The sequence below is a fragment of the Mustelus asterias genome, chromosome 10 (assembly GCF_964213995.1).
Source record: "Mustelus asterias chromosome 10, sMusAst1.hap1.1, whole genome shotgun sequence".
NCBI lineage: Eukaryota > Metazoa > Chordata > Chondrichthyes > Carcharhiniformes > Triakidae > Mustelus > Mustelus asterias.
In genome coordinates this window covers 110,351,081-110,370,560 of record NC_135810.1, presented here as the reverse complement: position 1 = coordinate 110,370,560, position 19,480 = coordinate 110,351,081, and the positions used below count along the sequence as shown (strand labels likewise).

At 41.8% G+C, this 19,480-nt stretch overlaps 1 protein-coding gene across 14 annotated transcripts in view; it reads left to right on the top strand.

Moving 5' to 3' along the window:
• herc2 (HECT and RLD domain containing E3 ubiquitin protein ligase 2) overlaps positions 1-19,480 on the top strand; it is a 241,926-nt gene that overhangs the window by 72,175 nt on the left and 150,271 nt on the right. For 13 of the 14 annotated variants that reach the window (XM_078222434.1, XM_078222433.1, XM_078222438.1 and 10 more), the window contains exons 16-23: positions 373-573; positions 4,047-4,275; positions 4,671-4,795; positions 8,163-8,341; positions 11,568-11,752; positions 12,342-12,497; positions 15,795-15,980; positions 16,405-16,575. In XM_078222434.1, the coding sequence (XP_078078560.1) occupies positions 373-573; positions 4,047-4,275; positions 4,671-4,795; positions 8,163-8,341; positions 11,568-11,752; positions 12,342-12,497; positions 15,795-15,980; positions 16,405-16,575 (1,432 nt within the window). The remainder of the gene's footprint in view (positions 1-372; positions 574-4,046; positions 4,276-4,670; positions 4,796-8,162; positions 8,342-11,567; positions 11,753-12,341; positions 12,498-15,794; positions 15,981-16,404; positions 16,576-19,480) is intronic. The other variant, XM_078222442.1, reaches the window with a different exon arrangement.

Genomic DNA, 19,480 nt, shown 5'->3' with positions numbered 1-19,480 from the left:
GAGTTCTGATGAGTCAGAAGGACTGGAAACATTGGTTGTTTTCCCTTCCTATATGTGCTGTAGGATCTGCTGAGTTTTTCCAGCATTCTCTGTTTTTGTTTTGAAATTCTCACAACACCAGGTTAAAGTCCAACAGGTTTATTTGGCCTGTTGGACTTTAACCTGGTGTTGTGAGACTTCTTGCTGTGCTTACCCCAGTCCAATGCCGGCATCGCCACATCTTGTTTTGGATTCCAGCATCCACTGCATTTTGCTTACTTTATGTTTCAAATTTTGAGTTGTAAGAATTATCTCGTTTCTGTGTCAGTAAAATAACAGTATTACAGCTGCACAATTTGGCTTTATGTATAAAAGCATCTTCTGTTGCTTTAGAGCTTTGCTTGGTCTTCATGTTCGGAATGGTCAATTGGCCTTCGTGTACCCTTTGTTGTGGATGTTTGCCAGATGACATTTGAGCAACTGGATTTGCTGCTGCGGCAAGTATGTGAAGGAATGGATGGTAGTTCAGATTGGCCTCCACCACAGGAGAAGGAATGTATGGCCGTAGCAACACTCAACCTACTCAGGCTTCAGGTAATGGGATGTCTGCACCTAAATCTAGAGTTGTGTATTTCAGTTCACAGGGTTTAACGTTTTATTAATGATAAAGGTAGCTCATTAAGATTGAAATTACTCAATTATTGCTGAATTCAATTGCAAAATGTGATTTTCTTTTAAAAATTAAATTGTGTTAGGATTCCTGTAGAAACAAGTAATCATTTCTGGAAACAAGGTGAATTTCCCAGTAATTGGGGAAAGAAATACAGGACAAGATTTCAAATTGTAAGACTTGCACTGTAGCAAACAAACTAAAATTAAGATGATATTACTTAACAAGCAACTAATACACCAAGCTAAAGGAAAAGTACTTTAGCGTTATCTGACTAAAGCAACCTAAATGTGTTCTGAAACTATTTTACTTGGCGCTAGCTTCTGGCAGATATTTTTGTACGTAGCATTAATAGCCAAGTTCCAAGTCCTAAGTTAGTCCGAGTATACCAGCAGGCTCCCTTCTCCCTGCCATGCCAGGTTGAATCTGCTGCTGTCCTTTGTAAATTACTTGATTCAGCCTGAGTATCCCAGAACTGTCTTCCACCTGAAGAGACATCTTGATGACCCATGTTCCGTTAAATTTCCAAAAGTCCCGTCTGTTCCATTTTCTTCTCTTCAAAGGGAAAGCTAAGTCTCTCCAGCATCCTACTTGATTGCTAACATAAAAAGTGTTTTCCTGCTTTTGACAAACAAAGCTTCCTTCTTGCCAGCCCCCTCACCAGCCCTGTTGTGTGCATTGTTCCTTCCCTGGACCATTCTGTCTCCAAAGAGCAGATTCGTTTCTTCCTGTGCCATGGCATGAAAACTTCCACTTTATTTTCAGTACAGTAAAGTTCTGCCAGGGTTACTTTCTCACAAAGGGTGAAATTGTGAACAGTGAACATACTAGTTCCAGCCATCCTAAAATTTGACTATTTCCTGCCTCCATTCGCAGCCTGGGAACTTGTGGGATAATACACTGTTCTTGTTCTCCAACAAAAGAAGCTCAGAGTACAGTTATCCCAGCCTGAACAGAATAAATTTAAATGCTTTTACTAAAATCAAACAATTGAGGAGAGGCAATGGCGTAGTGGTATTGTTACTGGACTAGTAATCCAAAGACTCAGGGCGGGATCTGCGTTCAAATCCCATCAAGGCAGATGGTGAAATTTGAATTCAATAAAAATCTGGAATTAAAAGCCCATGGTGACCATTTTCGATTGTCGTAAAATCTCATCTGATAGATAGATAGAACAGTACAGCACAGAGCAGGTCCTTCGGCCCACGATGTTGTGCCGAGCTTTATCTGAAACCATCTCGTTCACTAATGTCCTCTGGGGAAGCCCTCCTTACCTAGTCTGGCCTACATTTGACTCCAGACCCATGGCAATGTGGTTGACTCTCAAATGCCCTCTGGAATGGAGGGCCCTTAAGGACGGGCAATAAATGCTGGATGCTCATCCTGCAAATAAAGAAAACAGGATTAATTATCCTCTACTTTTGTTTCTTCTCTTGCAATCAGGGTATGCATGGTCTTACTGAATAACTGTCCAGAGTGACAAAACCATACACTGAGATCTACCAGCATCCTCGTCCTTCCTCCATAGTGAAGCACACAGCGACACTTAGAGATACTGGCCCTTCAACCAGGCATTAGTTAAGACTATGGCTCTGAAATATCAGTAACCATATTCAAAAAAATTTGAGAACTATCTGTAATTTGCTGGCACAATATTACCAGCACCTGAATCGCAATATTAGTAAAGCACTATACTGTACCTGTACTGTAAAATACTGTTCAGGAGTTACTGTACTCTGTAAATCACTGTAACCCACGTGGAGGTACGGATGCCGCATGCACAATGTGCACTTCTTACTGCATAAGAACATAAGAAATAGGAGCAGGAGTAGGCCATCTAGCCCCTCGAGCCTGCCCCGCCATTCAATAAGATCATGGCTGATCTGAAGTGGATCAGTTCCACTTACCCGCCTAATCCCCATAACCCCTAATTCCCTTACTGATCAGGAATCTATCTATCCGTGATTTAAACATATTCAACGAGGTAGCCTCCACCACTTCAGTGGGCAGAGAATTCCAGAGATTCACCACCCTCTGAGAGAAGAAGTTCCTCCTCAACTCTGTCCTAAACTGACCCCCCTTTATTTTGAGGCTGTGCCCTCTAGTTCTAGCTTCCTTTCTAAGTGGAAAGAATCTCTCCATCTGTACCCTATCCAGCCCCTTCATTATCTTATAAGTCTCTATAAGATCCCCCCTCAGCCTTCTAAATTCCAAAGAGTACAAACCCAATCTGCTCAGTCTCTCCTCATAGTCAACATCCCTCATCCCTGGTATCAACCTGGTGAACCTTCTCTGCACTCCCTCCAAGGCCAATATATCCTTCCACAAATAAGGGGACCAATACTGCACACAGTATTCCAGCTGCGGCCTCACCAATGCCCTGTACAGATGCAGCAAGATATCTCTGCTTTTATGTTCTATCCCCCTTGCGATATAGGCCAACATCCCATTTGCCTTCTTGATCACCTGTTGCACCTGCAGACTGGGTTTTTGTGTCTCCTGCACAAGGACCCCCAGGTCCCTCTGCACAGCAGGCATGTTGTAATTTCTTTCCATTTAGATAATAATCGAGTTCGCTATTATTTCTTCTAAAGTGAATAACCTCGCATTTGTTAACGTTATACTCCATCATTATACTGCAGGAAACACACCACAGAAATCTCTGCTTTTCCATCTTCTAAATGGCATTTTTTCTTTATTTCGGGTACAGTACAGGTATAAACTTTTAAAGTTTAAACAGATAGGTGAAGATTTGGGGCTGCAATGTGTACAAGGACGTTTTTGTGGGTAAACAGATTTGCAAATGAAGAAGTCACGAACGGCGGGACCATACTTGCAGGTTTTGGTTTCTTTCCCCATGGCAGCCAGATCGCACGGCTTAGCTCCATGCAGAGGTTTAGTTTGAGCATCATTGTCTCTCTCTCACCACCCCCCCCCCCCCCCCCCCCCCGCCCCCCCCACACCACCACCACCATCAAGAATATTCTTGTTTTACCTTGGGTTGAAGGAGACATCTTTAAACATAACTGTCTTGTAAAAATGACAAAGCCTCATCTAGACTCGGAAGGTGGCTCTATTCCCTGTCTGCAGATGCTGTCAGACTTGCTGAGATTTTCCAACATTTTTTGTTTTTGTTTCAGATTCCAGCAGCCGCAGTATTTTGCTTTTAGTTTTTGCTTTGTAACGTCATGCATTCGTAAGCATGATATCATGTCATCTCAGTTCTTCTTAGCTATGCATTGCCTTGTCTATATATTGGACAAATGGCCTGACCAGAATTAGTGTTTTTAAAAGAAATATAATCTTGTCTTGTCTTTTAAAACTGGGAATGCATGAGTAGGGGAGGGAAGGAACAATAGCCTAATTATATAATTTGTTTATTTATTTTCTATTCTAGCTTCATGCTGCCATTAGCCATCAAGTTGACCCAGAATGCCTTGGTTTGGGCATTGGCAGTGTTCTGTTGAATAGCTTGAAACAGACTGTGGTGACTCTTGCCAGCAATGCTGGAGTACTAAACACAGTCCAATCATCTGCACAGGCCGTGTTGCAAAGCGGCTGGTCTGTGTTGCTCCCTACAGCAGAAGAAAGAGCTAGAGCCCTTTCGGCATTGCTACCTAATGCAGGTAAGGCTGTCATTTTTTTTAAGGAATATTGGTACTGAAATGAAAACAGTTAATTTCCTAGCAATGGTCTGATGTTCTAATGCATGTTCTAATGTACAATGAAGCTCTCATCTATTTTGTCTCAGCAATACACCTCCACTCCCAATTCCAGTAATGTACTATAGGGTTACTTTGACAAGGTTGCCAATTGTTGCCAAACTGGGGACAGGATTTTACATCTTACAGAACCTTGGTGAGATTTACTCTTTGGGCCCCATTTGAACCAAATTGCAATGGGCAAAAGGTCAACATCTAATTTGCTGCACCACTAAGACCACTACGCAAAGACTTGAAAATTTAAACCTGTGAACATTTTTATGCATGCTCAACTCTATTTTCATTTTACTGCGATTAAGTTTCAGGGAATGAAATGAATGTAAGTCCGGGTCGCCGATTTATGATTGATCTTTTAGTGAGCAGTCTGATGGCAGATGGAGGCTTGGAGTCAGCACTAAATGCTGCAATTACAGCTGAAATTCAGGTAAAATAGCCCATTAAATTTAGAGTTTTCCTATATTCAGACTGTCATTGATTATTTTGTGACAGGGAGTATGTTAACATAGTGGTTATGTTACTGGTCTAGAAATTCCGAGCCTTCCTGCTCCGAAAGCTTGTGTGGCTTTTGCTACCAAATAAACCTGTTGGACTTTAACCTGGTGTTGTTAAACTTCTTACTAATGGTTAAAGATATGGGTGGCACAGTGGTTAGCACTGCTGTCTGTCAGCGCCAGGGATCCAGTTTCAATTCTGGCTGTAGGTGACTGTCTGTGTGAAGTTTGCACATTCTCCCCGTGCTTGTTTGGGTTTCCTCCGGGTGATCCGGTTTCCTCCCACAGTCCAAAGTGGTGCAGCACAGTGGTTAGCACTGCTGCCTCACAGCGCCAGGGACCCGGGTTCGTTTCCCGGCTTGGACCGCTGTCTGTGTGGAGTTTGCACATTCTCCTCGTGTCTGCGTGGGTTTCCCCTCTCATTCTGAAAGACGTGTTGGTTAGATGCATTGACCTGAACAGGCGTCGGAGTGTGGCAACTAGGGGAAATTCACAGTAACTTCATTGCAGTGTTAATGTAAGCCTTACTTGTGACTAATAAATAAACTTTAAAAAAAAAAGATGTGCAGGTTAGGTGGATTGGCCATCCTAAATTGCCCCTTAGTGTCCAAAAATGTGTAGGCTAGGGGATTAGCCATGGTAAACGTGTGAGGTTATGGGGATACGGCCTGTCTAAGGTGTTTTGTCGTAGAGTCGGCGTAGATTCGATGGACTGAACGGCCGCCTTCTGCATTGAGATTCAATGACATGAGTTCAATCCCTATCCTGGCAGCTGGGCAATTTAACATCAATTAATAAGGATGCAATTAAAAAAGTTAGTATCAATAATGGATATGAAACTAATGGAATGTCATTAAAACCCATCTAGTTCACTTAAGCCTTTCAGGGAATGAAGTCTTCTGTCCTTACCCGATCTGGCTTTCATATGATTCCAGACTCTCAGCAATGTGGTTCCTCTGAAATGGCCCAGCAAGCTCAGCCATATTCAAGATGACAACTCACCACCACCTTTTTAAGGGCAGTTGGGGATGGGGTAATAACCACTGGCCTTGCCAGCAAGCCCACATCCCATGAATAATTAAAAATAAATACAGGATAAGAGCAATTTGTGCTTTTCCGTGTTGAGACACTGTCATGGAACTGGTTGTGGATGAATTAGCATAATCATTGAGTGAATGATATTTAAATAATTTTTCTACATAACATGCAGTCTAAAGATGTCACTTTGCTTCATTTCTTCAGAATCATTTCCAATGACTGTCCAACCAGACATACCATCTTCTGCTTTAAAATAGTTTTCTTTATATGCACATCACTTTCTTTATTTTTCTTTGAGCTATCTCTTTCTTTTGTGTGTGTCTCGGTGTCTTGGATGCTATTCTTCTTCCATCTAAAATAAACAGTATCATCTGGAGTTTCACCAGCCAGACAATTCGCTCTCAACCAAAATCTCTGAAGTTCCTCTAACGCGAATTATCACTTTACCAGCTGGAAGCAATTGCAAAGTTATCCAGAACCTATAGATATGTACTGTTATTTCATGTTTTAATTTGTGTTTTGGTGTATTATTGAAGATTAGAAGTAAAAAGACTACTGTTCATAGAATCCCTACAGTGCAGAAGGAGGTCATTCGGTCCATCAAGTCTGAATCGACCCCAATTCCACCCAGGCCCTATCCTCATAACCCCACGTATTTACCCTGCTAGTCTGCCTGACACTAAGGATCAATTTAGCACGGCCAATCGACCTAACCTGCACATCTTTGGAGTGTGGGAGGAAACTGGAGCACCTGAAGGAAACCCACGCAGACACGAGGAAAATGCGCAAACTCCACACAGACAGTCACCCGAGGCTGGAATTGAACCAGGGTCCCGGGCGCTGTGAGGCAGCAGTGCTAACCACTGTACCACCGTGCCGCCCAAAATTCTCTTACTTTCTGAATACTTGGACTTTAGTTCATGCTGCAAATATTGCCCTGTATCCCATTGATAAACGTTTGATTAACTGGCACTACCCATTCCCCTGCTGGTGCTGAATAATAAAGAGTTTACTCTATATCTTGTTGTTGTTACTCAAGCAGGTCTGTCTAAATTATAGTACTGCAGCACATGTTTATTTCTATACACAAATATGAATCAATGAGTCACTTGCTGCAATTACACAAGGTTTGGTGAGACCATACCTGGAGTTCCATGTGCACTTTTGGTCTCTGTACCCAAGGAAGAATAGACTTGCCTTCCTGGGGGTGCAGCAAATGGTTCACTAGCTGGATTACTGGGATGAGTGGGCTGCCCTGTGAGTAGAGATTGCGTTAAATGGGCCTATACTGTTTGGATTTTAGAAGAATGAGAAGTGATTTTATTGGAAAAATTCAATTTTTGAGAGAGCCTGACAGGGTAAACTCTGAGAAGTTGTTTCCCTTGGCTGGAGAGTCTGGAAATAGCCTGCTCCATCTCAGGATAATGTGGCGACTATTTCAAAGTAAGATGAGGAAATATTTCTCTACTCGGAGGGTTGTGAATCTTTGGAATACTCTCTGAGCATCAATGGCTCTCTGGGATGCTTTGAGTGTATCCAAGGCTTTGATTGGTAAATTCTTGGAATCTGAAGGAATAAAGAGACATGGAATTTGGAGGGAAAGTAGAGCCGAGGTTAAAGATCATCCATGATCTTATTAATTGACGCAGCAGACCCGAAGGCTTGTAGAGCCTGCTTCTCCTATTTCTTATGTTCATATATCCTTCTTTCTTGAAAACACTTTTAATATTTCAGAGTACCGAAACACACAGGTTTTAGGATTTCTGTTATAAATTATTCATAGGAAACTGTTCTAATGTGTTAAACTATTTCCTGACATTGCACATTCTCCATGTGACTGGGCGGGCTTTCCCTGCGTGCTCTGGTTTCTTCCCACAGTTCAAAGATGTGTAGGTTAGGTGGATTGCCATGTTAAGTTTCCCCTTTGTGTCAAAAGATGTGTAGGTTAGGTGGTAAATGCGCAGAGTTAACGGGGCTAGATCAGGGGGAAGGGTCCGGGGTCTGGGTGGGATTTTCTTTCAGGGAGTCTGTGCAGAATCGACAGACCGAATGTCCTCTTTCTGCGCTGTAGGGATTCTGTCTGACCTGCTAAATATTGCCAGGATTTTGCAATTTTATTTCGGATGTCTGGCATTGCGGTAATTTGATTTCGTGTTACTGATTCATTCAAGCGAGTGTGTTTATCTGGATGAGCAGCAGTGCATATCAGACAGACAACGCTTGTGTTTTTGTCTGTTAAATAACCATGCATTTTTTTTCAAGGACATCGAAGCTAAGAAAGAAGCACAGAAAGAGAAGGAGATAGACGAACAGGAAGCCAATGCTTCAACACTCCATCGGAGCAGGACACCGTTAGATAAAGATCTCATCAATACCGGCATATATGAGTCTTCTGGGAAACAAAGCTTGCCACTTGTACAACTTGTGCAGCAGTTATTGAGGTACTGGTAAAAATTCTGTTGTATTTCTGTTTTCTTTCACCTCAGTTCGCTCCCTGTCACTCCCGCAATGAGCATTGTCTGCTGAAATATGACATACTCCAATACTTTCCCCAATAATCATTCTTCATATGAGATAATGAGTGTTGGCAAACGATTGATTTGTCAAGTGTTAGGAATAAAATATAACATTTAAGTTTAATCTGTGTTTCGTACTTGTGTGTTAAGGAAGATGGAGCATGGTTTCAGTTTCATTTTTTTTTTGTAAGTTTGGTGTTGGGAAGCCTGTGGAGGGCCTTCTAGCAAAAAGGTCAGGTTTTCAGGATTTGTTTGTAGGCGTGTGCATTTTTAATGAGGTTTTACAACCCTTGAAGTGAAGAGATGGATGACAAAGGGGCTAGTAGTTTACTGATTCTGGGGGGGGAAAACACAAAGTAGGAAAAACTGCTGTCGCCTGTTGACGGGTCCAGTGACACAGACAGACAGACAGACACACACACACACACACACACACACACGCAAAGACAGAAAAGAAGTTCAGAGTGTGTATGTCATAGTGAAGACAGCAGTTCTAAGCTCTCTGCTTAAGAGACACTACAAGGCATCTGGGGTGCTGAGTTTAAGGAACTTGTGTTTGCTTTGCAGTTGAAGGAATAGTGAGTTTTGGTTGTCACAGGGAGAGATATCAGGAAATATATCCAGTGAATGCTCAGATACCCGCTGGAAGAAAACCATTCGCAACTGGGCCAGCCTAAGCAAGAAACCTTTGCGTTAAGCTAGTGATAAATTTTCACTGCATTTTTGTATCTAAGGGGTTAAAAGGAATCATGTGAGTTTGAATAATTTCCTGGTGTTTGTATTGAGATCTTTCCAACCTTTTTGTCAAGTGTCATATCGTTCATTTTTTCTTGTTTGAAAGATATTTTATTCTTTACATTAAACGTTCATCAGTAAACTCTTGTGAATTTGTTCAGTAATCTCCGTCCACAGTTTCTTAAGACAGATGGGATCTATCAAGCCTGTTTTCACTCGGGGATCTAATTTGTCCAGCATTAACATCAGCTGGGATTGTAACAGAGGGAAATGTACCAGAGCCTGATTGTGCCCCAAGAACCTTTGGGAACTGTGTTCTTCTTGCTAAGTTACCTATCTTAAGTGGGCTAATTGAAGGAGTGCTGTGATTCTCTCTCCAGATTATTAATGAATGGTACCTGTTGAAAGTTCATGTGTGGATATCAGCAGCAGAAACAACAACTTATATTTATGTAGCACATTTAAGATATTAAATAGGTTTGATGACCAAAAGCTTGAAGAAGAGTGTTATGGTTCAGGTTAGAAAGCTCAAAAGTATTTTAAGTGGCCTGCCTGAATCATAAGTTTTGCATCTTGAATTTGGCTAGGATAAGCATGAGATGTTTCACTTCAGGTGTGATTCAAGTGACCCACTAGGGAGCTTTTATCAAACAAAGTTTATTTAAGAATATAGTTAACATGTATTGGAAGAAAATTAGCAAGAACATTTATTAATTACAAACAAGAAACAAAACAATGTATAACCGTTAACAAAGATCTTTGCAATGTTCCAATCAAACCAAAACAAATCAAATCAAATCAAGCCACAGATGAAAGACCCTTTTCACAGGTTTAACACAGCACAGACTAATGCTCACATGATACTGGGATCGAGGCCATTAGCTGAATTCTGCAGTCAAATGCTCTTGAGACTCGGAACAGTTTGAAGACAAGACAGCTTTCCAAAACACCAGAGAGACTCTGGTCCAGACCCAACAACAGCAGGTTTTCACCCTTCAGGAAAACAAAATATCTTGTTTTCAGTTAACCTACAGAATTTTCAAAACCAACAGGGAGAGAGGGAAAATACTTCCTTTTAGCTTGCTGCCCCTTCTAAAACTAAAACTGCAGCTCCAAACTGAAAATGAAACCCACTGAGAAAAAACCTGTCCAAAAATGCATGACTGTCCTCCTAATAGGATTGTTAAACTAATCCCACAGTAAACGCAAACAACTCCATTTAAACCACTTAAGTAGCAATAAAAGGACTAATCGTAGTCAGCCCAGCAACAATGGCATCCCTGAAGCTGTGAGCTAAGAAACCACTGGCTGCAAGAGCTGCAGAGATCGTGATTTTAAAAAAAATTCTTAAAGGTACACTAACGTCACAAGTGAATGCCTTTAGGGACTGCCTGAAAGGAGGAATGAGAGGTGGAAAGTTGTAGGGAGGGAATTCCAGAGCTTTGGGCCCAAGCAACTGAAGATACTGCCACCAATGGTAGAGCAATTAAAATTGGATATTTACAAGAGATCAGAATTTGAGGAGTGCAGATAATTGGAAGGTTGTGGTGTTGGAGGAAATTACACAGTTAGAGAGGGGCTGGGAAGGACCATGGAGGGATTTGAAAACCCGGGTGAGAATTTTAAAATCATGTTGCTTGACAAGTAGCCAATGTCGGTGAGCAATCACGGTGGTGATATGGGAAAGGGACGTGGTGCAAGTTAAGACATAGGCAGCAGAGTTTTGGATGACTTCAAGTTTATAGAAGGAAGAATGTGGGAGACCAGGCAGTAGTGCATTAGAATAGTCAAGCCTTGAGGCAACAAAGGCATGAATGGCAGCCAATGAGCTGAGACATGGGAGAAGTTGGGCTATGTTATGGAGGTGGAAATAAGCAGTCTTTAACAATGGTACAGATGTGAGGTTGGAAGCTTATATCGAAGTCAAATGTGACATCAAGGTTGTGAACAGATTGGCTTAATCTCAGATGCTTTCAGTGGAGGTTGGAGTGGCATGGAGGAAGGAAGTGCAAAATGGGAGATGTTCAAGCATAGATCCTTGGGGGAAGCAGAGGTAATAGAACAGGACTGAAAACCATTGTCAATTATTATTTGGCTATGATGAGAAAGATAGGAATAGAATCGGATAAGAGCAGTCTCACCCAGCTGGTTGAGAGAGGAGAGGCATTAGAGGAGGATGGTGTGATCAGTTGTGAAAACAGGTTGATCAGATGCATTCAGGCTCAGTTGTCATGCTTTCTGTGAATCACAATACCCTGCATATGGGTGAAGTGATGGAAGACACCTAGCATTCAGCAATGATTTGGCATCTGAGAAAGGAAGGGTGAAGCCAGCACCAGAAAGTGAAAAGGGAAGAGAAAATAAAACTAATGCATTTTAAAATTATGTTGAACTGTTATCTTTTTTTTATAAAAAGAAACATTGCTTCGCAAAGCATCGCTAAATTGAAGGATGTCACTCGCCACATTTCTTCTTCTTTGGACCATGAGCACTTCAATCAAGAAAGGTCAGCTTCTTTGGATCTGTTGCTGCGATTTCAGCGTCTGCTAATCAGCAAACTTTACCCAGGTGTAAATTTCAGTTATGAGACCAATGGATATAGTAAGTGAATTTCCGATAAACTTTCCTTTAATGCAGTTAATGAGCTACTTATGTGATGCAAATCTAGCTTCTGAGTCATACAATCATAGCATCCCTACAGTACAGAAGAAGGTCATTCGGCCCATCGAGTCTGCACCGACAATAATCCCACGCAGGCCCTATCCCCGTAATCCCATGCATTTGCCCTAGCTAATCCCCCTGGCACTAAGGGGCAATTTAGCGTGGCCAATCCACCAAACCCGCACTTCTTTGGACTGGAGTCAGTTAATTCAGTTGAACATCACATTCAATTTGCAGGAACGCTGCAACGATCCAAGTTCAATTTGGTTGAAGAAAATGGCAATTGTTATCTCAACTCTCCTGTTGTCAAAGAGAACAATATGTGCTATGTCTGAAATGTTACAATTGTTGGACATTACCTTGTTTAATTGTGCAAGTTTTAAGTTTGATTAGCATTTTTAAAGTTAGGTGACAAATGTCCTTAATTTTTACCTTTTGCACAAAAGGTGTGCTTTTGATTTTTTCGGTTTTAATGTTCCTGATTTGAAATTGACTATCCTAAGCAGTAATTATCATGTCATCTTTGCAGGTCCTGAGCTTTTAGGAGTGGGCTCATTGCTTAAAAAATATATTGCCCTTCTGTGTACACACATAGGAGACATTTTGCCAGTGGCAACCAGCATCGCTTCAACTAGTTACAGGCATTTTGCAGAGGTGTCTCGTATTCTTGAAGGAGATCTGACAGGTAACCAATTCTTACTTTTCAATAACGAATAATTTAGGAGTTAGTGCATCATTTCTCAATGCACTTGAAATATACAATTGGTACAATTGATGCATTATAGAACATGGCAACACTTTTGCAGCTGTGTCGAAGACTGATCTGAAACATAAAATTGTCAGATGTATATATAGTTACTACCTGACCTGCTGAGTATTTACAACATTTTTCCTTTAGATTTCTGGTATCTGCAGCATTCTATTTTTTGTTCAACTAATGTAACATAAGTTCAAAATAGAAATCAGTTAATCTTTGTTAATAGGTATGAAAGTCTAGCAGTTCTGTTATTGGGCCAGTAATCTAAGGATTTATGCAAATAATCGAGAGGATGAGAGTTCAAATCCCATCATCTTTAAAAGGAATAACCTGGAAGTAAAAAGCTGATGTCCATAAAAATGACCACACCTTGTCAGCATTCTGTCTCGAGACAATAGTTTGTGCCTTAGTGGTCAACTCTGTGTTTATTTGTACCTGGTGTGACTCAGGGCCCCACTTTGGAAAGGCAGTGTGTGCCAGAATTGCTTCAGAGGAAGACATTGGGCTGAGAAGGTGTAGAATTTGTTGACCTCTTGTTTTCCCTGAGCCCTCCACTTGGCCAGCTGAGCTTTCTGTTTCTCCTTGCCTCTTCCAAACAGTCAGCCTCCGGAGGTCGCAGCTGTCAGTGACTGTCTTCGTATTGTCAATGACCATGAAGTTATTGTCTGTTGTAAAAACTCAGGTGGTTCATTGCCTTGCCCTTTAGAGAAGGAAACCTAATGTTTTTATTTTTTCTGGCCTATGCGTGACTCCAGATTACTCTTAATTACCTTTTGAAATGGACCAAGTTCATTGGACTTGAGAGCAAGGGTAGGTCATTCAGCCCAGCAAGCCACAGTTGTGTCATTTAGTTGCATTAAAGAAGGTGGCTCACCATCACATTATCGGGGCATCTATGGATGGGCATTAAATTTCAGTCTGGACAGTAATGACTTTATTTGACACTACCAGGCTTCTCTTTCTCTGCTACAATTTGGGCTAATTCCAATTATTGTTCATTCAGATTGGCTTCAGTAATGTACCTTTTATGACAAGTCTGCACTTCTCATCTGTGCTATTGTGTTGTGTGACTGCCCCATTGCTTCACTCTGAAGTGATGGAAGAGCACATGCTGTCAAAACATGCAGTTCAGGCTAAAAGTGCTCATTGTGTTTATTCAGCAGTAGAGGTATCTAGAGGCAAAAATTTCAAAATTTGCAGATGATACTGAAATTGGAAGTATCGTGAACTGTGAGAAGGATAGAAATTGGTTTCAAGGGAGCAGGCTGGTGAAGTGAGATGGAATTTGATGCAGAGAAGTGTGAAGTGATAACATTTTGCTGGGAAGAACACCTTGGAGACCATATAAGTAATGGGCAAAATTCTCAGGGGATGTGCTATAACAGAGACACTTTGGGGTTACCTGTTGAAGGTAACAGGGCGGTAGAGTTATGTAGTTATTTATAGTGAGGTGGAATGCCAAAGCAACAAAGTTATCAATTTTTATAAAACTCTGGTTGAGCCTCAGCTGCAGCATTGTGGATGTGAAAGAGAGGGTGCAGAAAAGAAAATGGATCCAAAGAAGAGGGACTTCACTTACATGGGTAGATTAAAGAAGGTAGGCAGATTGGGACTAATGGAGTTGCTTTTGCAGAGAGCTGGCAAGGACTAGGTGGGCCGAATGGCCTCCTGTGTGGTAAGCAGTCTACGATTTTATAGAAAATGCAGATTAAATAGCTTGAATTCATACCATCTATTCCAAAAATAATAAATTCCAATCTCTGAGGAGTTCTGTTTGATAACTTTAGAATAAATTTGAGTGAAGGAATGTGAAACGATATTCTTCCCAATTAAATGAACCAAATGTGTTCATCAAAATTAGTGTTAAAGAGACCTTTACGATCGTACTAACTGAATTAATTAGCATTAATTTCCCATTCAGTTCTTGCATGATCACTAAATGTCTTGATAAACAATTGTTCCCAGGTAATTCAGGTACCAGATTTTGCACTGATTTTCTTTCTCTCTCTTCCATCCCATTTAAGAGCATGTTTATCTTGTGTCCAGCTTCTGAGTTTACACCCAAAAATATTGATCTGTCCTTTCTTTTTTTGTAGACCCCCCAGTCCAACGCCGGCATCTCCACATCACTTTCTTTTTTTTACAGTTATATCCCAGTCTGTTCAGATTTTTAATTTGGGTTCAGCAATTAAAATATTTTGCAATCAACTGTATCCATTAAGAATAAAGGGATTGCACGGTGTTTGAAAATGTAAAATTTTAGTGTCTTTTTTTTTCATTTCTTTCTTCCAACTTTCACCCTGTAATAAAATGAAGTTGGTGAGGGGAAGAAAAAGCATCAAGCAAGCACTGCATGTGCTTAAATTTAATATAAAATAACTTGTCTTTAAATGCACAATTTCAACTTTGAGTGAGTTAATGGATAGCTACAATTGATTTGATTTATTATTGTATTAACTGTCCAGTGAAAAGTATTGTTTCTTGCGTGCTATACAGGCAAAGCATACCATTCATAGAGAAGGAAATGAGAGAGTGCAGAATGTAGTGTTACAGTCATAGCTAGGGTGTAGAGAAAGATCAACTTAATGCAAGGTAGTCCATTCAAAAGTCTGACAGCAGCAAGGAAGAAGCTGTTCTTGAGTCGGTTGGTACGTGATTTCAGACTTTTATATCTTTTTCCTGACAGAAGAAGGTGGAAGAAAGAATGTCCGAGGTGTGTGGGGTCCTTAATTATGCTGGCTGCTTTGCCGAGGCAGCGCGAAGTGTAGACAGAGTCAGTGGATGGGAAGCTGGTTTGCGTGATGGATTGGGCTACATTCACGACCCTCTGTAGTTCCTTGCGGTCTTGGGCAGAGCAGGAGCCATACCAAGCTGTGATACAACCAGAAAGAATGCTTTCCATGGTGCATCTTTAAAAGTTGGTGCGAGTTGTAGCTGACATGCCAAATTTCCTTAGTCTTCTGAGAAAGTAAGAAAGTTTGTGGGCTTTCTTAATTATAGTGTCGGCATGGGAGGACCAAGGCAGGTTGTTGGTGATCTGGACACCTAAAAACTTGAAGCTGTCGACCCTTTCTACTTCATACTACAGTGAAAAGTTTTGCTTCTTGAGCGCTATACAGACAGAGCATACCGTTCATAGAGAAGGAAACGAGAGAGTGCAGTATTACAGATACTTCTGTTTTGGATGTAATGTTCTATTCTGTTTTTTTTTTGTTTTGATTGCAGGAGTACTGCTCCCTGAGCTGGTGGTTTGTGTCATGCTGCTGCTCACTAAAAACGCCGGACTGATGCAGGAAGCCGGGGCTATCCCTCTGCTGGCTGGATTGCTGGAACATTTAGACAGGTTTAACCAACTGGCGCCCGGCAAAGAAAGGGACGATAACGACGATTTAGCATGGCCTGGAATAATGGGTAGGTCAACTTAACTGATGTTTCCCATAAAATAACGGACAAACTTGGCTTTAAAGCGATTGGCAAAAGAGCCAGAGGTGACGTGAGGGGAAACATTAACAAGTGGCCAAGGTCTGGGATGCCCTGATTGAGTGTGGTGGTGGGGCAGATCAACTTGTGGCTTTCAAAGGGAATTGAATAATTATCTGAAGAGGAAACATTTTCAGGGTCATGGGGGTAGGGGTGGGATGAGGACTGAGTTGCTCTCACAGAGAAACCAACACAGACTTGAGGGGCGAAATGGCCATCATCTGTGCTGTAACCATTCCACGATTCTTAAAAAAAATACTTGAATTGCAGTCAAGTTGTTTGTCATTTAAAATTTAATTGTAATCTAGAGATTTTTAAATTGAATCATAAATTTTTGTAATGTATGGTTTTGCAGGTTCATTCTTCACAAATCACAGCTCGCGGAATAATGAGGAGGTTACTCTAATTAGGAAAGCTGATCTTGAGAATCATAATAAAGATGGTGGCTTTTGGACAGTTATTGATGCAAAGGTTTATGACATCAAAGATTTCCAGACACAATCATTGAGTGGGAGCAGCATTCTTGGTGAGATTAATTTATAATATTTCAAAAAGAATTTCACTGATTCCAGTGAATGTGACAAGTTAGTTCACTCTGATTTGATTCAACCAGATCCGAAACACATAATTTAGTGTTATCATTCCGTGTTATCATCCAAGCAAAGTTATTACACTAGGATAAGTTATTGTAGGGCGAAGTTGTTACACCAGGGGTAGCAGTATTTATATGGATTGGCCAGAAACTGAACTACATGACCATATAAATACAGTGGCCACCAGAGCAAGTCAAAGGCTAGGAATCCTGCAGTAAGTAACTCACTTCCTGACACTCCAAAGGCCTGTCCACCATCAACAAGGCAGAAGTCGGGTGTGTGATGGAATACTCTCCACTTGCCTGGATGAGTGCAGCTCCAACAACACTCAAGAAGCTCAATACCATCCAGGAAAAGCAGCCCACTTGATTGCTAACCCTTCCACAAACATTCAATCCCTCCACCGCTGATGGATAGTGGCAGTCGTGTGTACCATCTACAAGATGCACTGTAGGAGCTCACCAACGTTCCTTCGGCAGCACCTTCCAAATCCATGGCCATTACCATCTGGAAGGACAAGGGAATGTCACCTGGAGGTTCCACTCCAAGTCACTCACCATCCCGATTTGGAAATATACCGCCGTTCCTTCATTGTCAACGGGTCAATATCCTAGAATTCCTTCCCAACAGAATTTTGGGTCTACCTACTCCTCCAACTCCAGCTGTTCAACAAAACAGCTCACCACCACCTTCTAAAGGGCAACAAGGGATGGACAATAAATGCTGACCTAGCCAGCAATGCCTGCATCCCATAAATTAATAATAAAAGAAATCCCCAGCTCCACATTCCTCACTAGTCTCTTCTGACATGTACCATAAAACACACATCTAGACACCATTACATATACAGGAATGTTAACCATAGTGAACCTTTTCTAGAGCCTAGTGGATCTTTTGCTGCTCAAAATAATCTAAAGAACCAGTCTATAAATGTTTTTTTTCAACCATAACTCAATGAATACTTTGAACAAAATATGCTTCTTTTGCCCTCCCTTGGATTTCAGGCAGGCAGCACAGCAATATTATTGTTGGCTGCTCAGCTAGATATTAATTTGTGTTATGATCAGGTGTGAGGCAGTGAACTGTCTCCCTTTGATTCTGTTCCTTAGACAGTGACGAGTTTCAATGGAGCTTTCAATTACAGGAAATGCCTCTCCCTTCACATTCCCCTGAGGGTGATTTGTTTGTTTTTCTCTTTCAACTTGGAAGGCGGCCTTGCATTTTTAACTTGCCTGTTCTGTCTCATTTCAAATTGCAAAACTTCTGGTCAGTTGAAAGTTTGAAAATCCTATTTTAATAATTAGAAGAGCATAGCCGCGTGGCAGTGTTCAAACTTTAGACTTATCATTCAGGCTAGGTTATAACACCAAGGGTAGCAGAGCCAACAAACTCTTCACTGATTCACTCACCCTGGTACACCCAGCAGTAACATACTGCTGCTCAACCTGGCCTAGGAGCTACCACAAGAACGCTGTAGATATCCACCCCTCGGAAATCATGAGGATTTTTTTCTGGAGCACTGAGACCAGCACAGCTCAAGTAGCTCTCTGTGCTAGCACACTTTGAATTTCCTGATGTTTATAGGGGAAACCTCAAAGAACACCACTGGCTGGCAGTTAGCCAAGTGCTCTCATTGACTCACAACCTGGGAAAAAAACTCATACGTGATCTGAATGCAACAAATTGATGGCCGCCTCATGTCCCAATGACGTACTTCCTGGTTGACTGCAAACATCACTAACTGCTACCTAGTGACTGACCGAAGTGGTGAAGTTCCGGGTTTCAACCGTCCACTGTAAATCTGGACAACCGTTAACTACATGAGGATGGGCCAAGTAAGATGTGACCACTTACTGCAGAAGTGGAAGATGCGGAACAATTCAAATTGTGACTGTGATCACCCAAGATACATCATCGCCCACATACTGAACTGTAGAGATCCATCGTGAGTGGCATCATCACCATTCATACTGCATCAGCTGAAAGTGATGAATCGATTTGTTAACTTTGACTTTGAACTAATTTCTGCTTATGCCAGTGGTGAGTTGAGGGCACAGAATTTGGAGTGATGGCAAAAGTCAGTTTCCCGCCAGCGGAATTTTGTTCTCCCGACTTTCATGGTGGTTGAAAGGCTGATCTATGTTGGGAAAAACATTTGCATCACGTAAATGTGTATTAAAAGGCCAACTCGTCGGAATTACGTTCTTCCTGCTTATTAAGTGCCCTGCCAGCGTATATATGTGGCATGCGCTGGGCGGGTTTCACTTCGTCAACCACTTGGAGGTATGTAGATGCTTCTCATGCCTATCTTGAACAATGTTGCTGCGAGACTTGGGGTGCTTGTTTCACAAGCAGCACCAAGGCTGGGCATGGGAGGCAAGACCAACTTGGAGAGGGAATGGAGATGGGTGGTGGACCATGGGAGTTATGGGGGAGGTGGTGGGTGGTTTGGGGGACAGACTGAGGCATAGATGAAGGTGGAACACAGAAGAGAAGGGGGAAGAGGGAGGCATGAAATGGGGCGGAGTGGAGGTAGTGGTGGTCAAGGGGCAGAGTGGTGTAGTGAGTCACTGTCCTGGGGCAAGAGTTATAAGACTGTCCAAAGAGGAGTCACAGATCGCCCTGGGACTGAGGCCATGCTATTGTGGGCAGTTATAACACATTATCCTGGGGTTGAAGTCGTACCGTTGGGGGCAGTTATAACAGATTGTCTTGGGACTAAAGCTGTACTATAACAGGTTGTCCTGGGGCTGAGGCCATGCTACTGGGAGAGATGGTGCAGATTGCCCTTGAGCTGTGCGGGACATATTAGAGGGCTCTGGATGGCGTGCATGTATT